We start from the raw sequence: 20,428 nt of genomic DNA on the forward strand, positions 1-20,428 counted from the left end.
TCATCTGTTCATCCCTTCCCTTCCCCCACCCCCAGTTCCCGCCTTCCTCCTCTCAGCTTTCTGCTGCAGCTGCAGTAGTCTGTTGCCAGGACAACCACAGCTGGCTGGGCGGGAGCCCCCTCCACCCCATCCCCCCTCTTCCTTCTGCCAAGGCAGTGAGGAGGTGGGACAAAGCCAGAGAAAGGCGGGGTACAGGAGGGAGATGGAGGTAGAAGCCAGCTCCAGCTGTTGGCCTCTGTTTCTTCTCTCCCAAATGAGGCCCCAGCTCCCCTTCTTGGTGACGCCCCAAAACCAGCCTGGAGAAGGAGGTAGTCATGGCAGAGGGGTCAGGCCCAGTTTAATACACAGAACAAGTTAATTCACAGCAGAGGCAGGCAATAAAGGAGACTCATTTACAGGAGGAGGGGCGGGTTGGGGGGGAGGGGCATGCCTGGATTGGGGGAAGCCCCCAAATCCACAACCTCATCCACTTGCAATCTCAATTTCCCTTTTTTTAACCCGAACAATAAACATACACAACCACAAGAAATAACCACTACCCCTTGCTGCCCTCAATATGGCCAGTAATGGGGCAGGGGAGGAAGAAAAACTAGTCCATTGCAGAGTCTGTGCTTTTCATCCCAGCAGGCGCTGGGCAGGGACCCGCCTGCCCCACCAGTAACACTTGTGGTGGTGGCAGACAGAGTGGGGCTCTCAGGAAGGGGCAGGAACAGATTTCAAAGCCACAGTTCAACATCATGCAGTATCCACAGTGGGCACCAAGAGGGGATAAGGGGTGGGCATCACACCCATCTGCCCTGGGCAAGAGTGGGGAATGGTGCCCACCTGGGGAGGGGAGGTGGAGTTGTTGCAGCTCCAAAACTGGGGGAGGGGTTGCCAGGCAGGAAACTGATATAGACTGGTGCCCTGTGGACTCACTCAGCAGTGCCCCCTCACCCAGCCAGGCCTTTTAGGATTCTGTATATATTAATTTCTTTTTTCTTTTCTTTTTTTTCTTTTTTTTAACTTTTTGATTTTTTTCTTTAGAAAAAGGCTGGGTCCAGGCCCTGGGCTGGCATTCACCACCCCTCATGCCCGCCCAGAGGCGGGGTATGGCTTTGAGGGGAGCAGACGCCCCTGGTGCCCATTTGCCAAGGGATGGGGAAGAAGGGAGGGAGAGAGAGGAGCCCTGCTGGGCCCACCAACCCCAGGGCAAACATTCCACTTGCACAGAGGGAAGGGGGCAGCCCAGCCCCCTCTCAGGCTCCCAGTGCCCCATCCCACTGTGGTACATTAAGGATGAGGAGAGAGTAGAAGAGCTCTGAGAGGCAGATGGGCAAGCACCACCCCAGAGGTCCAGGTGAGCCAGAGCCAGGCCTAGGTGAGAGTGATGTAGGCAGAGGCCTTCTCTTTCAGGTGCCGAAGACACAGGTGACAACTCCAGCTCCCTGTGGAATGAGAGGAAAGGGAGTTAGGCCCAGGTCCAGAGAGGGCTGCTCAGCCCCTCCTATCCAGAAGGCAGGGTCCTCACCAACAAGAAGACAACTTTCTAGCCCACCCACCCCAGTGTCATGCCCACCTCTGCTCTCACCTTCCGGGGGCTCCGCCATGGGAGGGCTCAGGCAGTACATGTGGTAACCCCGATCACAGTCATCACAAAACAGCAGCTGGTCCTGGGGGGTGAGACCTGCCCAGTTGGCACCCTGGGAGCACAGGCACTAGAGATCGGGGTTGGGGTTTGGGCAGGGGCTAGTCAAAGGAACTGGGGGAGGTGGACCCCTCCGAAAGAAAGGGCTCCTTCCCTAGCTGGTTTGGCTCAGTAGATAGAGCGTGGGCCTGCAGACTGAAAGGTCCCAGGTTCGATTCCAGTCAAGGGCACATGTCTGGGTTACAGGCTCAATCCTCAGTGGGCGGCATGTAGAAGGCAGCCAATCAATGATTTTCTCTCATCATTGATGTTTCTAGCTCTCCCTCTCTCTTCTCTGAAATCAATAAAAATATTGGAAGGAAGTGGGAGAGGTGGGGGAAGTGGGAGAGGTGGGGGGAGGGAGGGAGGGCTCCCAGAGGTCTGGGCCATGGAATCTTTGCAAAACCCCGTTTAGCTGAGCAAAACACCCCTGAGCACTGTACATTGGCCATCTGTAGTGCGGGCTTCCACTGAGATGGCCAATACCAGCTCCAAAAACAGTGGATGGGTTCAGGCCCCAGCTAATCCATTTCCCTAGCTGCCTGACCTTGGGCAAGTTTTTTCCCCTCACTGTGAAGTGGGAACAGGCGCCTGCCTCAGAGGGTGTTGGGTCGATTCAGAAAGATGAAAAGCATTACATACTGAGCTCAGTGAGTGGCCACTAACAAAATGATAATACAGGTTATTCGAGGTCACCAGGAAAAGGCTTTAGGCCCAACCGGCAAAGGCAGAGGTGCCAGGTGGGGAGGCCAATGGGGCTATGTCCTGGGGAGGTGGGGGCAGGGCACTCACATCGTTCTCCGAGGTGCCACACAGGCTGCAGGACTTGCACTCGATGCACTGCCAGCGGTAGGTCCGAACGGCTGCTGTCATGTTCACCGTGAACTGTAAACACGAGGGGTGTCCTGGGGGCGGAGGGGCAGGGATGTGGTTAGGGGTCATCATGTCCCTGTGACTACAGACACGGGGGAAGAAATGACTCGGTCCTTACCCCTGGCTCATAATGATGAGTTTCTGTGGTCCATAGCTTAACCCCACCCTGACCAAGGTGCACAGCAACCTACTGCAAGCGGCACTACTGTGGCCACCAGTCTCCTACCCAGCCACCATGGCAACCGCATTCCATTACCCACAGTGCTATGGCAACCACTTCCTACCACCCACAACACTGGGCAGCTACACTCTGTTAACTACTGTGCGGAGGAAACCACATAACGTAGCAACCACATTCTCCCAGCCACAATGCCATGGCAACCACCATTCACAGTCGGGGGCACTCCGGAGCTCCTTGCAACCCAAGCCTGTTATATAGGATGCCCCAGCAATCAAACTGTTAATAGCAACACTGTGCAATGCCAATCTGCTAGTCCGCAAGTGCCACAACTACATTCTACCACACCCAATTGCCATGACAACCATATTACACTACCCACAATACCATGACAACCACAATTCATTAACCACTGGGCTGAGGCAACCACTGTCTGTCACCCACAAGTCCACCATGAGAAACCACATCTATTAACCACAATTCCATGGCACCCTCTGTTATCCATAGTACCCAGGCAGTAGCAATCATTACTCACTTATCACAGCCCACTACCCACAATGCCTTGGCAACCAGCTCTCACTACTCCCTACCAGGATAAGCACATCACTACTGGCAATACCAAGACAACCACATTCCATTATTCCCAGAGCCTCCCTGATCCCACTGTTTCCCACAATTCTCAGCAATTGAGTCAACCCCATGGATTCTTGTTCTCAGTGCCATGGGACACTCTGGGTCCTCTCCCCTCCTCTACCGTAACCTCCCCACCCCCCGCCCCAGTCCTCACTCCTCTGCCCCCATCCTCCAGACCTGGACTCCTGGAGTCCTCTCTCCACCCTGGTTCCCAAAAACCTCAGTGGGGGTGTCACCTGATCGCCCACAGTCGGCACAGGAGATGAGGTCCTCAGGACACCCTGTCTTCTTGGAGCCACCCAGACAGAAGTCACAGTAGCCGTTGGGGATGACAGTGCCGTCAGGCCCCTTCTTGGCTGAAAGACAGCAGGTGGGGTTGTTGTGGGCAGGCAGGGGCCCCCAGTCAAAGGCTGCTGCAGAAGTAGGGGGAGGGGGAGGCGTCCCTACCTGTGTGTTTCCTCTGTGCCTCAGGGACCCAGGCCAATTCTTTGTAAAACTCTGGGAGAGGGAGAGGACAGAGAGAGGGACTCTCACCATAGGCAAGGCTCCACCCTGTCCCCAGCCTCAGCTCCAGGGAGGGATCCTAGGTGCGGGCTTGGGGGAGGTGGGAAGAGAGAGTACTACCCCAAGCTGTGGCCAATAGCAAAAGACACTTTGGGGACCCAAATAATTCTCATCAGGATCACACACACACACACACACACACACACACACACACACACACACCATTTCTTTGTGGTCAAGTGACATGTCCTTTTTATTAAGTAAAAAGTGACAAATACAGCTTCAGGTAGAGTCTGCTGCTCCCCCATGCAATCACTTTTATCAGACAACCACCCCCAACTATATAAAAATTTGGGGAGATACTACTGGCCAAGATCTGGTATGAAAACATTCAGAAGGAAAATTGTGAACACAGAAATGCCTGGGTGTGCAGTGGGGATAGAAAAAGAGGCTGTCCTCTCCCACCAAGGGATGGGTAGGAAGATGGCTTCTCCACTGACAGAACCTCCCTCCAGGCCCTCCCCCATCCTTTAGCTGGCCGGGTTGGCATGGAATTGGCATGGGTGGTCCAAGGACTCCTAGGCCACAGACCCTGCCCCTCCACCAAGCTTAGCAGAGAAGGGAGAGAGGGAGGCAGGGACGGAGGGGAGTCATCTATCACCCCCCTCCCCAAGCTCTAATTGAAACAATAAATCAGACCCAGAAATATTACAGCCGGGAGAGAGGGAGAGATGGTTGGTTGCCATGGCAACCCCAGAGCCAGCTTCCCCATGATCCGTGGGGGGAGGGGATGGCTGAGCTGGAGGTTTTCCAGAAATATCTAATGTGCCCCCTCCCTCCCAGGCTCCTAGCCCCCATTCCCAAGGCCCCTCACCAGCCCAAAGCCCGCCTGCCTGCTCACGTTTATGGTTGTTTTTCCGGTGGAAGGGCAGGGCGTGGCGCTCGGTGTTCTCCTCCCCCTCCTCCTCAGCCAGGTGGGTGTGGGTGTAGTGGTAGCTGAGCCCTGGCCGGTTCTTATACCGTTTCCCACAGACTGGAGAGCAGAGTGAGCATGGAGGGCCGGTCAGCCCTCCCAGCCGCTGCCGCCTCCATTCTGGCCTCTGGGATCGCACCTCCCCCTCTGCCAGAGGCCTGAGCATCCTCCCCCCAGGGTCCTGAACAGGAGGAGGTGACCAGGACGGGGCAGGTCACCGGGCCCACTTGCTCTCTTTCCCTCTCTTCAGGACTCACTATCACAGACATACGGCTTGTCTCGGTCCTCCAGGGAAGCGGCGTCCTGGCGTTTCCGGAGACCCCCGATGCCATATGCCTGGGGGGAGAGAGAAGTGAGGGGCCAGAAAGGGAGGCAAGGGAGGCAACTGAGAGAGTTCTCATTTTTTGGGCCTGAAAGTTGAATTGCAGCTGTCACTTCCTTACAGTGGGCTAACTCAACTTCTCTGGGGTTGTTTCCTGTCTATCTATAGCACAGGTACGAAGACAGTCCTAGCCTACCTTCCAATCTCTGGTTTGCAGATGGTTTAATATAGCCAAGCCTCAGCTTCCTCATCTGTGAAATGAGTATAAGATCCTCTCTCCACGCCAACCGCCCTGCTGTTCTGAGGGTTAAATCAGGCCAAATTGGGACAGGCCTCATCACTATGTCTGCTTAGTACATGGGCTCTGCTTTGAAGGGATGGGTGATGGGGAGGTACCTTTCCTTTGGCCCTGTTTTTCCTCCTGGGAATATCATCCTCCAAGTCTTCCACCTCAAGATCATGCGGAAACTCCAGCAACTGCTGTTTCTGAGCACCAGAAAAAGGGGGATTGGAGTCAAGAAAATGGGGAGCACTGTTTTGTTTTGGGGGGGTTCTGTGCAGAGCTGGAGATTGGGGTGGCAGGGCAAGTCAGGAGACATTCCAAAGAGAATGATGTTGGAAGACAACGACTTAAGATGCCAGAGGCCCTAGGGAGCCAGGGAGGTTTCGGAGCAAGAACGGGATATGCCAGGGCAGGAGAGCTTGGGACCCTGAGGTTGGTCCTACCTGGCAGTCCATAATGGCCTCTTCCTCCTTCAGCTCAATCTTCTTCTCCCCTGTCTCAGCACACAGGAGAGCCTCAAGGACCGGCCCTTCAGGAAGGCCGCCCTCCTTCTTCAGGGGTGCCTCACAGTCTGGGGACAAGGCCATGGGGAGGGGGGGGTCAAGTGGGAAGTTGTCCCTGGAGGATTCCTCAAACTGCCCAGGTGGGGGAACCATGCGCACTGAGGGAGAGATGAGGCTTTCCCACTCTCAAGCAGCATCAAATTTGAAGACTCAACTACACCTACTGAGAAGGACGCTCAGACCCTGGAGAAGACACAGCCAGACCCTCAGAATCTCTAGGACACCCTCAGGAGGAGTCACAGCAGACCCTTGGATACACCCAGAGACACTCAAAGAGATTGTTAGACCATCAGACATAGCCAGACCCACATGGGGAGGAAGACACAGGCCAACCCTATTATACACCTGGCCACACATGGGGATACAGAAACAGCTAGGGAGAATCACTCAGATGGATACACATAGACAATACAGGCAGTCCCTCTGAGGCAGTCAGACGCACCCAGGAAGGTACAGCCAGGTAGACACCTGGGCCTAATATACCTGGACCCAAACAGATCCTTGATACACCAGTGACCCTGATAGTACTGGACATATTTAGGTGATAAGGCCAGACACTCCGGTGGACCAACACACATGGGCCTACCTAATACACCAGGTACTAAGGGAAGAGAGACATTCCAAGCATCTGGGCACTCAATGGAAAAGGCAGTCAGGCCCTGATATCACACACACACACATACACACACACACACACACACACACACACACACACACACACGAAAATCAACCTAATACACTTTGAAACACCTGGAAAGAGACTCAAGACACTTAGATACACTCCACTACAAAGGCAAGAGTTACAATCAGACACTCTGATGCACCCAGACATATTCAGGCATCCACAAGAAGAAACAGAGCCAGACATTCTGATACATCCCAGCTCACAAGGGGAGATATACAAAGGCTGGATACACCTAGACACACATAACAGATACCACTCTGCTCTCAATTAAACCTGGGCCCACATGGAAGATACCATCTGAAGCTCAGGCACTCGGGAAACTGGAGAATCTGTGGACTACACCCAGGCACACACAGAGACATACAGCCAGCCATGCTGACACTGGCTAGAAGGGAGAAAAGGTGAAGGCTCAGACACCCACTGGCAAGCCACACACTAAGCGGTGCAGGGGAGCCCATGGAGGACACCTCAGGCACAGACAGCTGCACCCACCAATCTTGTACTCGCAGGGCCGGAGTCTGGGGTCCTCCAGGATGTTGAGTCTCCGTTTCTTTCTCCAACAGCGAGCAGGGTACGTGTAGATCTGACCTGGAGCCAAACCTGGAGTGAAATGGGAGGTAAGACCTCGGGTTTCATTGTGGCCACCCCTGCCCAACCCTCCCCACCCTCCCGAAGGTACCTGGCCCACGGTGGGTCTTCTCCATCCAGATGTAGCAGTTGTTCTGGGCCACTCCCGTCTGAGAGTCCAGGAAGGGCAGGCGCAGGCTGCGCTCGGCACACAGGCGTGCGTTGTAGCTGCGGCAGTGCTCAATGGCCTCGCGGTAGAAGTCCTCGCCTAAACTGTGAGGGGCAGTAAGCAGGCCAGCAGGCAGCTGTCAGCAAGTGCAGGAGGACCAGGTCGCCAGCATCCCTCCCCCAGCCCTCCCATCAAGAATGGGGGGGGGGCAGAATCCTCCAACCTCACCTCTCCCCTCCTGTGGCTCCTGGACTTAAGGCCTCCCTTCCCCTCCACCCCTCCGCCTGGGACTCAAGCAGGCCTCTAGCCAAGTAGATATACACAATATAGAAACAAACAAAAATACACCAGGCCCCATTCATATGTGCACATATTCCAAAAACACAACATAAAAAGATCACACATAGTGACACCAATTCACACACAAAGAGAGATATCCTAAGACACAAAGGAGCAACACAAATCTCACATGTGTGCACATACACATATCTACTGAAACACAAATATCCCAAGTCACAGTATAGAAGCAGACAGATCACACATATACTAGTATCCATGCACAAGTATGCATCACATATCCAAAGACACACAACATAAATCACCCACACAAAGAAATACAACATGCAACAGACAGATCAGACACACCATAGCACACATACACACAAACTCAAGCATCCAAACACACACACAAATGTTAAAAGAAGGAATGTTAAAGCAAACTACCCATATGCACTTACACACATGACCAGAGACACAACACAAACAAATATCTCTCTCTCTCTCTCTCTCTCTCTCTCTCTCTCACACACACACACACACACACACACACACACACACACACACTGAAGGGCCCCCTGGGGTTTGATTTTGGGGCAAGGACAAGGCAAGTGCCTGGGTTGCAGGTTCACTTGCTCCGGGCCCCCAGTCGTTCCCCTCTGTTGCTCCCCACCCAGGTCCCAGCACATGTACATGTGGGACAGTAGATGTGTTTCTCTCACATCAATGTTTCTCTCTCTCTCTCTCCCTCTCCCTCTTTCTCTCCACTTCCCTCCCTCTCTGTGAAAAGCAATGGAAAAAAAATATCTTCAGGTGAGGATTAACAAAGCAAAAACAAAATAACTTATTCAACACAAAGACACAAACATACACAACATAGATATATCTGCCCATATCCACACAAAAATTTACACATAGACACATGCACACCTACATATCCAAAAACTCAGAACACAAATGATGCACAGTTTCAAAGGAAATGTACACACACTCAGACCCAATGAAACATCCCCAATGAAACACACATATCCCCTGAAAAAAAGAGAACACAAACACGTGACACACACTCCACATCCCAAGACAAAGGTTGTGTGGGTTTCACTCAAGTTTACCAAGGTCCCCGCACCCCACAGCCATTTTATCCCCCTCTACTCGGGGGTGGCAGTGGGGACATGACCCTGCCCCGAAGAGGGCTCCACACCCTCCGCTTTTTCAGGAGCATTGTGTCGACCCCAGAAACCCAGTCACACACTCGCACCCCCACGCAGCCGGCCACGGTGACAGCCCCCAGACACCCCATCGGCCCCACCCCCAGTCGAGACACACATACATACACATACACATACACACACACATACACACACGCACGCACACGCGCGCACACACACACACACACACACACACACACACGCCCTGCAGACCCGCCCGCGCCCTCCCCCCGCCTCCCGCCGGCCCGCAGCACCTCAGGGGGCCGGGGATGACCGTGGCCATCTTGCTCCCCGGGTCCTGCCCCTAGCAGGTCCCCGCGGGTCGGTCCTCCCAGCGCTCGGGCGGGCAGGCGCGGAGGCCGCCCATCCATTCATTCCCGGGGGGGCGGGAGTACGGGGCTGCAGCCAATCAGGGCGGCGGGGCGGGCCCGCCCTGCCATGCTGGGAGTCGTAGTCCCGGCCTGGGGGCTGGCGGGATCCCGCGGGGAAAGGGGGTGCAGAGGTGGAGCCCAGGCAGCGCAGTCACTCACACATGCTCACTCAAACACACATCTGGTCTCATGGGCGTACACTCACACGCACACCTGGACTCACACACGCCATTTACATAAAAGTTCACATGTATACTCACTGCTTCCCACGTAGACTTACGCACACTCCATTCCCACACCCCGCATATACTCACAGGCATTTACACTACACACACTTCGGTGCCAGGTGCCCACACAAATGTCCCACCAATATCCCCGCACTCACGCAGAGACGTAGGCTCACGGACACCGCCCCTCTCTCTCCCCCACTCCCTAGTCCCTCCTGGCTCCAGAGAACCTTATCTGGTCGGTCCCACTCGGTCCCACTCGAGGCTGTCACTCTCACAGTGACCCCACCCAACCCGCTCAGCCCCTTGGAAGGCCAAACAGTGGCGGTGCTAGTTAGGGACTGTAGCCACACCGCTTAGGTTCAAATCCTGGCTCTGCCACTTGGTGGCCATGTGACCTTGGGCAAATGATTTAATCTTTCTGGGCCTCAGTTTCCTCATCAGGGTAGTGCTTCACTGTATTGTTGTAAGGATTAAATGAGTAACTCTAAGTGAAGTGTTTTAAAAGGTACCTGGCAGATAGTAGGTGCTCAATAAATTCATCCCACAAAAAAGAATCTGATATGTGCTAAGATGTAAAATGGCAATATAATTACCATATTAGAAAGAATAATGCCTGGCATATAGTAAATGCTCAATAAGTATTTTTTAATGAATAGACAAATATACTGAACACCCATCATGTGCTGGACACAGTTCTTAGTGCTTTACAGGGCTTAACAATTTAGTCTTCATAATAACCTTCCTGGATGATGCTATTATTACCCCCATTTTCCAAATGAAGACTTTGAGGCACAGAGAGGTGGAGTTACATGCCCCCAGCCACTGGAGACTGTTTGAAGTTGTGACTGAGGGAAGGATTCACTCATTCAGATGTTTGTATCCCCAAATGGGCCTTACTGCCTTCTCTTTCCCACTGTCTCTCACAAAGACTCTATACTAAGGGATCCCCAGAGAGCGAGCTGACTCAGCTAGTCACACACAGTCTCTCTATGCACACACCCATAGCCCTCCTAGTCCAAACTGTGTCTTCAGGTTTGAGCCTCTGCATGGATGAAAACACCACTAGGGGGCTCTCCAGCAGAGAGAGGAGGTATACTAGCCTTCACCTCTTTTGTTACTTCATACCCTCATGTCCCCCTGATGAGAGAGACCTTCTCAGGCCTCCCATCCCATGTCACTTCCACACACACACACACACACACACACACACACATCTAGTCTTAAACCCCTTCCACAAACTCTCCCCATCTGCTCCAGGTAAGGCCTTGAGGGAGGGTGTCTCTGCTTCACATCTGGCCCAGAGGTGTAACAAGGGTGAATGATAAGATATGCTGGCAGCCCCACTCTCACTCTGGCCTCCAGGGCCCTATAGTGGCCAGTCCATATGCCCACAATAAGGCCCCTGACCTGTCAGCTCAGCTCAGAGGGTGCCCTTGCCACCTTCCTTCACCTGCCACCACCCTCACAGCTCCCCAACACACCCTCTAACACTCCCCACACCTCCAGCCTCAAAAACCAGGTTTTCTCCTTTCCCATTCCAGACCCTCAAATCAACTGTATCCATTTAGCCTTATGCAGACATTCCACCTCCTCCAGGAGGCCCTAGTCTGCCCACCAGCACAATTTGACCTACAGGCTCAGGTGGAAACAAAGAGAGGGGTCTTCCACCCTTTTCTTACTCCTGTCACCTTCACAGACCCCTCTCCCAGTTCTTTCCCCTCCCAAACAATCCCCTCACCCCATCCACCCTCCTCCCCCCACTGCTCTTTGGGAAACTGGGCCACAAATGAAATCAATATTGACACTTTACTACTAGTCACTACATTTAGTCAGGGTCAGGCTCTGTACTAAGTGCTCTACAAAGATCAAACAGCCCCCTGAGATAATAAGAATGGCTGATTCCCCAGTTCACATAAGGTAACACTGAGGCTGGGAAGGGGAGAACTAATGGCTCAAGCTGGGTTTGACAGCGGGCACTTGGAACTCCTGAGGGCTGCACCCTCCAGCCTCTCAATCCCAAGGAGATTTGACTTTACAGTCTTTCAGGAGGCCCTCCCTTCGCCCCTGCCCAACCCTCAGCAGGTGAAAGCAACGGAGGGTGAAAAAGCTGGCATTCCCACCAAATGCTGACTCTGGCCTCCAGGTCCCTGCAATGGGTTGCCCCACATATCCTAGAGATCAGAGTGAGGAGGCCTGGATGTCTGCCTATAGATCCACCAAAAACAGGAATCCGGTCCCAGCCGGTGGAAGGTATCCCTCATAGGGGAGACGTCTCCCTGTGTGTGAGACAGAGAAGGAAGCTGAAAGGAGTCTCATCACACAACACCTCGTACTGACCCAAACCCCACACCCTCCCTCTAAGCCTGCTTTTGCACACCTCTAAGCCACACGTGTAGGTGCGAGCCTGTGAGCCTCGCCCACCATCTCTCCCAACTTCTAGAAACTAGAAGCAACCCAGGACTTTAGGTCTACATCTCCGGCACAGCCTAAGGGTGGGGAGCGCTCCTGGGCCCCTCCCCTCTCCTCACCCCCAGCACAGCTCAAGGTCGTGGCAGGGGGCGCAAAGGTTGGGGGACGGTTGGGGGAGGTAGCCCCGGCCCCTAAGAGCGGCGCCGCGGCGCTCGCCCTCAGTCCTCTGCCCTGGCCCGAAAGGAGGGGGAGGGGAGCGCGCTGGCCAGCCGGCACTCGGAGCACGCAGTCTCCTGGAAAGGGGGTGGGGAGCGCTGAGACCTTGGAGTTCAGGGTCCTGACGAGGGAAAGAGGTGGAGAGATCGAGGAAAGGGAAGATGGGAGGGTGCTAGGCTCGAACCCAGACATCCTGGGTCCCAGACACTAGGAAAGAGCTAAGGGAAGGAGAGGGACTTGGACAGGGAGGAAGGGAGGGAATTCTCGGAGACTGGGGGCACTCCCAGAGCCCTCTCCGGAGGCATCCTGTCCCCAAGAGGATGGGAGATGCTCGAGTTAAATGTGTACGAGCGGGCAAGACAGCAATCCCACGGTCAAGCTGACCAGGCATCGAGGCTTCTAGGTCCTGGAGACCCGAGGAGTGAAAAGGGAGACAACAGGGATCTCACCGGGAATCCCCGAAATCTCAGCTCTTTCCCCCGGTCGCGTGGGCCGAGAAAGAGGGAAAGAGAGAGAGGTGCTTTGATAAGGGGAAAAAGGGAGACCCTGGAGACTGAGGTCTGGACTTAGGCGTCCGGACTCCCAGCGTCGTGTCCGGGCAGGCCCGGGCTCCCAGAGACCAGGAGGAGGAGAGATGGAGGAGAAGGAAGCCCCTACCCCCACTCTGGGTGAGGAGACGGCCTCCGCCACCCCCCAGCCCCGCGCCACATTCCTTCACTGACAGCCACAAAGAAGGGGCTCCCCGCGACCCTGAAGGAGCTCCCAACCCCAATCCCACGGGACACAGGGGAGTGGACCCCCCCAGGGGGCATGGGGACTGCGCTGAGGGAGCGGGTATTCAACTATCCTCCGCGCATTGCATCCCCCTCCCCAGCTAGGGCGGGGAAGGGCGGGGTTACGGAGGGACGTGGACGGCAGGGACACTCACGACTTGAGCGGGTTCTGAATGGCGGTGGCCATGGCCCGCTCGGCAGGGCCGCCTCCGGCCCGGGGCGCCGCAGCCGCCGCGCGCGGGCCCAGCCCGGCCTGAGCCGCCCGCTCAGCCGCCCAGCGCGCTACGATTTCATTCATTCTTGGGGCTGCGGCGCCAGCGGAGAGGGGCGGGCTGGGGGCGGGGCTGGACCAATCCCCGAGCCTCAGGGCGCAAGACGGGACGTGAAGTCTAGGGGCGCGCAGCGGGGCCCAAAGCACTCCTAACCGGACTACACGTCCCAGGGGGCGTCGGGAGGATCGGACGGCCATTGGCCACTGGGGATACAGGGCAGGGCGGGGCTTGCCCCTGAGCATCCTTCCCTCCTCCCAGGGGTGCTCCATTCCCAGCTAGGACTCTATCCTCCAGGCACTGGAGGGCGGGGGGGGGGGGGGGGGGGGGGGGGGGAAGTCCCCGGGGAGGGGGGGACAGCAGGTGTTCCTGGCTTCTGGGTATGTGGACAACCTCAGGCTCTGTCCTGGATTCTTGTCTATGCCTGCTTGTCTGGGTGTCTCTTCTGTGTAAGCCAATCTGTGAAGGGGCAGGGGGTTAATCAATGCCTTTGTTCCTTTATTAAGTATTTGCTATGTGCAAACACTCTCCTAACCACTGGGGATACAGCAGGGACCAAACAAGTCGCTGCCCTCAAGGAGCTGACCTTCTAGTAAAAAAAGACAGCTGATAAACAAAACAAAGGGTGAGATCATTTTAGAGAGTGGTAAGTGCTATAAGAAAGGGGTGACTTCTCTGTGGAAGTGACATTTAAGCTGAGACCTGAGAAATTGCCAGCCATACAATGTACAGGGAAGGGGAACACGCTTGGCATGTGCAATAATCAGTAAGAAAGTTAGTGTAACTGGAGCGGTGGGGTGGGGGTGGGGGGGAAGCAAGCTTAGGGAGAGAGCTTGTAGAGCCTTGTAGGCCATTATAAAAAAAATTAGAGCCGAAACCAGCCGAAGCCGGTTTGGCTCAGTGGTGGAGTGTCGGTCTGCGGACTGAAAAGTCCCGGGTTCGATTCCGGTCAAGGGCATGTGCGTTGGCTGCGGGCACATCCCCTGTAGGGGATGTGCAGGAGGCGGCTGGTCGATGTTTCTCTCTCATCGATGTTTCTGGCTCTCTGTCTCTCTCCCTTCCTCTCTGTAAAAAATCAATAAAATATATATTTTTTTTAAAAATTAGAGCCGAAACCAGTTTGGCTCAGTGGATAGAGCGTCGGCCTGTGGACTGAAAGGTCCCGGGTTCGATTCCGGTCAAGGGCATGTACTTTGGTTGCGGGCACATCCCCAGTAGGGGGTGAGCAAGAGGCAGCTGGTCAATGTTTCTACACTCTCATCAACGTTTCTAACTCTCTATCCCTCTCAATTCCTCTCTGTAAAAAATCAATAAAATATATATATATTTTTAAAAAAGGAAAGAAAATTAGAGGCCCAGTGCATGAAATTTGTGCACTGGGCGGGGAGGGAGGGGTTTACTCAGCCCAGCCTGCACCCTTTCCAACCTAGGACCCCTCTAGGGATGTCCGACTCCCGAGTTAGGCCCGATTCCTGGGATTGGGCCTAACCTGGAAGTCAGACATCCCTCTCACAATCCAGGACTATTTTTTTTTTAATATATTTTATTGATTTTTCACAGAGAGGAAGAGAGAGGGATAGAGAGTTAGAAACATCAATGAGAGAAAATCACCGATCAGCTGCCTCTTGCACACCCCTCACTGGAGATGTGCCTGCAACCAAGGTACATGCCCTTGACCGGAATCGAACCTTGGACCCTTGAGTCCACAGGCTGACGCTCTATCCACTGAGCCAAACCGGTTTTGGCAGAATTCAGGACTATTGGCTCCCAACCGCTCACCTGCCTGCCTGCCTGCCTTATTGCCCCTAACCACTTCTGCCTGCCAGCCTGATTACCTCCTAACCACTCCCTTGCCAGACTGATCAATGCCTAAATGCTCCCTTGCCAGCCGAGGCTCTATCGACTGAGCCAAATAGGTAGAACAGGATGTGACATTTTTTAGTGCCTCCAGGAGTGGACCTTCATTTTTTTTTTTCCTCCAGGAGTGTGGTGGAAAAACCCTAGATCACCTTCTTGGATTCTTATTACCCAAGTTACCAAGAACACTGTGAGTGGCGGCATACAGGGAGCTTAGCCAATAAGCGGTCAGAAAAGGTGTTTCCTCTGCAGCTCACACGCAGAGGTGGGACTGCTGGTGCACTGTCTCCCAGCGAGGGAGGGCCCTCCTGTGTGTTGTGTTTCTGCTCTAAGCCTTGCCCCAGCAGCTGTCACGCTGCAGCTGCTGTGGCCGAGGGTGAGCTCCCCTGTGTGTTGTATCTCCACTCCAGGCCCATCTGCATGCACAGCCTCCTCCTGAGCCGGTCATGACTGTTATGGCATCCCAGCTAATGTGCATACTATACACACACACACACACACACACACACACACACACATATCCTATATAATAAAAGGCTAATATGCAAATCAACTGAACGGCAGAACAACCAGTCACTATGATGCTCACTGACCACCAGAGGGCAGACACTCAATGCAGGAGCTGCCCCTGGTAGTCAGTGTGTTCCCACAGCGGGAGAGCTGCTGGGCTCACAGCTGGCAAGCACAGTGGTGGTGGTGGGAGTCTCCACGGCAGCACTAAGTAGACCCCTCTGGGGATGTCCGCCTGTCAGCTGACATCAGTCAGACATCTGTCAGTTGGACATCCCTCAAGGGCTCCTGGACTGCTAGAGGGTGCGAGCCAGGATGAGGGACACCTCCCAAGTGCACGATTTCATGCACCGGGCCTCTAGTATATATATATATATATATATATATATATATATATATATATATATATATATATATATATATATTGTCCCAAGTGCAATCAATCATCCTTGACTCTCTTCTTCTTTTTCACACACACACACACACACACACACACACACACCAAGCCATCAGAAAATCCTGTTATCTCTACATTCACAAAATAAATCCAGGACTTACCCACACTTTTTCTCTTCACAGCCTCCTGTCCTCTATTGTCTTCCCCTGGACAGCCCCAGAGTAGTCAGAGTAGACTATATAAAACATTTGGCATCACACTGTTCTCTAACTTAAGACCTCCAATGACCTCTTTCACAATTAGAATAAAATGCAAAGCCTTCAGCACCTTTCTGGATCCCCTCCCCAGACCCCATCACATTTTGGACCTCATCTCCTTTCTTCTTCTTCTTCTTCTTCTTCTTCTTCTTCTTCTTCTTCTTCTTCTTCAAGATTTCGTTATTGATTAAGGTATCACATATTTGTCCTCAACCCCTCATTCCAATCCCCCACCCCCACCCCTACTCATGCCCCCACCCCCTATTGTCCTTGACCACTGGTTAGGCTCACATGTATTCTCATAAGTCCTTTGGTTGATCTCTCCCTTTTATCCCCACCCTCCCTTTGAGGTCCAACAGTCTGACCCATGGCTCCTTATCTCGGGGTCTGTTCTTATTGATCAGTCTATGTTGTTCATCATTTCTCCTCTCCTTTCTTCTTTCCCTTGACTTACTTTTCTTCAGCTACACTGGCATCCTCTCTGTTTCTGAAACATTCCAATCTTGTTTCCATCACAGGAACTTTGCACCTGCTATTTCCTCTCCTAGAATGCTCCTCCCCCTTATACCTACATGGCTTCATTCCTATCTTTATTCAGATTTCTAATTAAAGTAGAGGCCCAGTGCACAACATTTGTGCGCTGGCAGCCCAACCTGCACCGTCTCACAGGAAGTGGGCCTAAGCCAGCAGGCGGACATCTCCTGAGGGTTCCTTAGTGCTGCAGCGGAGGTTGGGGAGGTTCCTACCACTGCCTCTCCAACCTGAGCTTGGCTTCTTGCTGAGCAGCACTCCCCCTGGTGGTGCACTCACCACCAGGGTGCACATCCTGCATTGAGTGTCTACCCCCTGGTGGTCAGTGTGCATCATTTGATTTGCACATTAGCCTTTTATTTTATAGGATGTTACTTCCTCAGAGACAATCTCAACTAAAATAGCACTCTCCATAATTCTCTGTCCTCTTAAATGCTTTCTTTATCTTCCAATGCTTATCATAATTTATCATATTATAGACCTATTTAGTTATTTGACTTATTGTCTGTCTCCACTCATTAGCATATCAGCACTTATGAGGACAGGGACTGTTGTTCCATCCACTGCTGTCTCCCAGTGCCTAGAAAAGGGCCTGAAAAATAGGTGGTGCTCAAAAATTATTTGTTTACTAAATAAATGAATCAGTCATTATGCTCTGTGTCTCTCTGCACTGTCCAGATCTGAGGCATGCAAACAGCGGAGAGAGATGGTAAGATGGGCTCCAGAACAACCTGAACGGGTGGGTATGGGGCTGTAGTAAGGAAACCTTCCCAGAAAAAATGGTCTGGAGTTAAAAAGTAAAAAGAAGAGAGAGGTTAATGGCATATTCACTGGTTTGTAGAACATTTGTGGTCCCCAGCCCTGAGTGGACACACTGAGAACTCAGAAGTGATATTTCTGATGGCTCTCTGTCCCAGGTTCTGCCTCAAGCTCATGGTCCAGTGAGGTAACAGACCCATCACCACACAATAATAGCCAAGAGTGGGGGAAGCCAACCTAGAGGGACTGGGAGGCTCCTGGCTCAGCCTAGGGTACCAGGGAGGAGTTTCCTGGAGGAGATTTAAGAGGTGTCTTTTTCAGTCCTGACCCGCTACCTCTCCAGACACAGGACAAATCCCTATTCTGGCTTGATCCTCCTGTCACCCAAATAGTGACAGAGGAAGTCCCAACCTTAGGTCACATCTAATGCTGGAACCTAAGGATTTGGCCACTAGAGGGCAGGGTGGCCTCAGTCTTTGGTACAGGCTGCTCTATTTCTTTTTTTCTCTTCTTTTTTAGAAATTTCTTTATTGATTAAGGTATTACATATGTGTCTTCATCCTGACTCAGAAGAGACATGATTGGGCAGTGGTGTTTGCCAGCAGAGATATTGGTCCCCCACCTCTGACTCCCTCCTCACCAAAGGAATCACTAGCAGACCCCTGGGACCTCTGAGGAAGATACTATTACCCTCTCCCCATGCCTCTCTTCCCCACTAATCTTCAGAGGATACAGCCTCCCCTATGCTGAGATATTCAAACGTGACCTTCAGAAGCCTCCTTCCCAGGTGGGAAAACTGAGGCACAGGAGATGTGAGATTGGGCCACACAATACCAGGGCAACAACACTAATGATTAATAATAACAACAACATGGAAAGGTCCTGTTGATTTGACTCTGTGGGCAGGGACTGTTATTCCATCCACTGTTGTCTCCCAGGTCAGGACTTGTATCGAGCTTTTACAGGATTTACATCACTGAATCATACAGACCATTCTTAGGAAGCAGGACTTGTCACCTCAATATCACCTCAGTATCAGACAGGAAACTGAGACTCAGAGGGCAATGCCCTCACCAAGAGGTCCTACCATCAGGACAGGTAGATCTGAGATTTGAACTGAAGTCTGACTCAGATGCTTATATCTCATGCCTCCTCTCTGTGCTACTCTGAAGTGGGGGAGTGCTGACTATCTGTGTCAGAATCCTCTTAGACCCTCTGTGAAAATGTCATCCCTGCTCACTCACCCCAGCCCCCCATGTACCAGGGATTTAGGGTCTCTGAAGACAGATCCCAGAATCTGTCGTTAACAAGTCCCCAAGCCTTTCTGATGAACACCAAAGCCTGAGAGTGACTGGGTTAATGCTTGGGGACAAAGCAGTTGAAACAAAATGCAGTGAAGGAAAGTTCTTAAGCTCTGGGATAGGGTGGGGTGGGGTGGGGTTTGGTGGGATAGGGTGCTCCTATAGGTTGATCAGAGGCCATAGAGCCAATTGCCCTTGACCACTGGTTAGGCTCATATGTATTACAGAGAGGAAGAGAGAGGGATAAAGAGTTAGAAACATCAGAGAGAATCACCAATCAGCTGCCTCTTGCACACCCCTCACTGGAGATGGGCCCGCAACCAAGGTACATGCCCTTGACCGGAATTGAACCTTGGACCCTTGAGTCCACAGGCCGACGCTCTATCCACTGAGCCAAACTGGTTTTGGCAGAATTCAGGACTATTGGCTCCCAACCGCTCACCTGCCTGTCTGCCTGCCTTATTGCCCCTAACCACTTCTGCCTGCCAGCCTGATCACCTCCTAACCACTCTAGTGGGTTCTGCAGGCCAACTTCCTGTGTCACCCGATGGTCCTACTGGAACTTCCCAAACCTTTCTGGGATTTTTTTTTTTTTTTTTACTTTGGAATACTTTATTTTTTTTATTTTTTTTTTTTGCACTCTTTTTTTTTTTTTTTTAAATAAGTTTTTATTTATCATATTATTACAAATGTTCCTTTTTTTCCCCCCCACCATTGCTCTCCTCCACCAGGTTCCCACCCCACCCTCTGCCCTTTCCCCTCTCCCCATTGTCCTCATCCATAGGTGCACAGTTTATGTTCAGTCTCTTCCCACGCCCCCCTCTCCCCTTTTCCCCAAGAATCGTCAGTTCACTCCCCTTCCATACCTCTGATTCTATTATATTCAACAGTTAATATTGTTCATCAGATTTTTTTAATTTCCTTGGTTTTTAGATTCACTTGTTGATAATTACGTATTTGTTGTTCATAATTTTTATCTTTGTTTACTTTCTCTTCTGAAAGAACCCCCTTCAGCAATTCATATAATTCTGGTTTGGTGGTGATGAACTCCTTTAGCTTTTTTTTATTAGTGAAGCTCTTTATCTGGCCTTCGATTCTGAGTGATAGCTTTGCTGGGTAGATTATTTTTGGCTGTAGGTTCTTGCTATTCATCACCTTGAATATTTCTTGCCATTCCCTTCTGGCCTGCATGGTTTCTGTTGAGAAATCAGCTGACAATCGTATAGGTGCTCCTTTATAAGTTACTACCTTCTTTGCTCTTGCTTCTTTTAATATTCTCTCTTTGTCTTTTGCTCTTGGAATTTTAATAATGATGTGTCTCGGTGTGGTCCTCTTTGGATTCCTTTTGTTTGGAGTTCTGTGAGCTTCCTGGACTTGTAAGTCCAATTCTTTCCCCAGGTGGGGGAAGTTTTCTGTCACTATTTCTTTCAGTATGTTTTCGATATCTTGCTCTCTCTCATCTTCTGGGACCCCCATAATTCTGATGTTGGTTCGCTTGAAGTTGTCCCAGAGGTTTCTTACATTATCTTCAATTTTCTGGATTCTCTTGCCTTTTAGCTTCTGTGGAGGAGTGTCTTCTGGCTCTTTATGTTCCAAATCTTTGACTTGATTCTTGCGATCTTCCCTTCTGTTTTTAGGACTCTGTAAA

General features: G+C 52.2%; 1 protein-coding gene across 6 annotated transcripts; it reads right to left on the minus strand.

Moving 5' to 3' along the window:
* Positions 1 to 571: 571 nt before the first annotated feature.
* Positions 572 to 13,254, minus strand: DPF1 (double PHD fingers 1). 6 transcript variants are annotated; one of them, XM_084860854.1, is made up of 12 exons: positions 13,055 to 13,250; positions 7,360 to 7,520; positions 7,173 to 7,280; positions 5,876 to 6,003; positions 5,546 to 5,635; positions 5,085 to 5,163; positions 4,756 to 4,887; positions 3,798 to 3,848; positions 3,587 to 3,706; positions 2,459 to 2,571; positions 1,571 to 1,652; positions 572 to 1,427 (listed from the first exon to the last, which is right to left on the minus strand). In XM_084860854.1, the coding sequence occupies exons 1-12, from the start codon at positions 13,195 to 13,197 to the stop codon at positions 1,357 to 1,359; spliced, it is 1,278 nt and encodes a 425-aa protein (XP_084716980.1). In that variant the 5' UTR covers positions 13,198 to 13,250; the 3' UTR covers positions 572 to 1,356. The 6 variants fall into 6 exon arrangements, with proteins under 6 accessions (XP_084716980.1, XP_084716982.1, XP_084716983.1 ...); XM_084860856.1 differs by lacking the exon at positions 13,055 to 13,250 and adding an exon at positions 9,155 to 9,266; XM_084860857.1 differs by lacking the exon at positions 4,756 to 4,887 and having other exon boundaries at positions 13,055 to 13,254.
* Positions 13,255 to 20,428: the final 7,174 nt, after the last annotated feature.

The sequence above is a fragment of the Pipistrellus hanaki genome, assembly GCF_964339955.1.
Source record: "Pipistrellus hanaki genome assembly, chromosome: 15".
Lineage (NCBI taxonomy): Eukaryota > Metazoa > Chordata > Mammalia > Chiroptera > Vespertilionidae > Pipistrellus > Pipistrellus hanaki.

Bases quoted from the DNA above. Each gene is read 5' to 3' on its own strand.
- DPF1 (XM_084860854.1), bottom strand. From the start codon at position 13,197: ATGAATGAAATCGTAGCGCGCTGGGCGGCTGAGCGGGCGGCTCAGGCC. The intron at 4,888-5,084 runs GTGAGTCCTGAA...TCTGCTCTCCAG, and splicing joins CAAGCCGTATGTCTGTGATA to TCTGTGGGAAACGGTATAAG. The intron at 3,849-4,755 runs GTGAGCAGGCAG...TCCCTCTCCCAG, and splicing joins CCGGAAAAACAACCATAAAC to AGTTTTACAAAGAATTGGCC.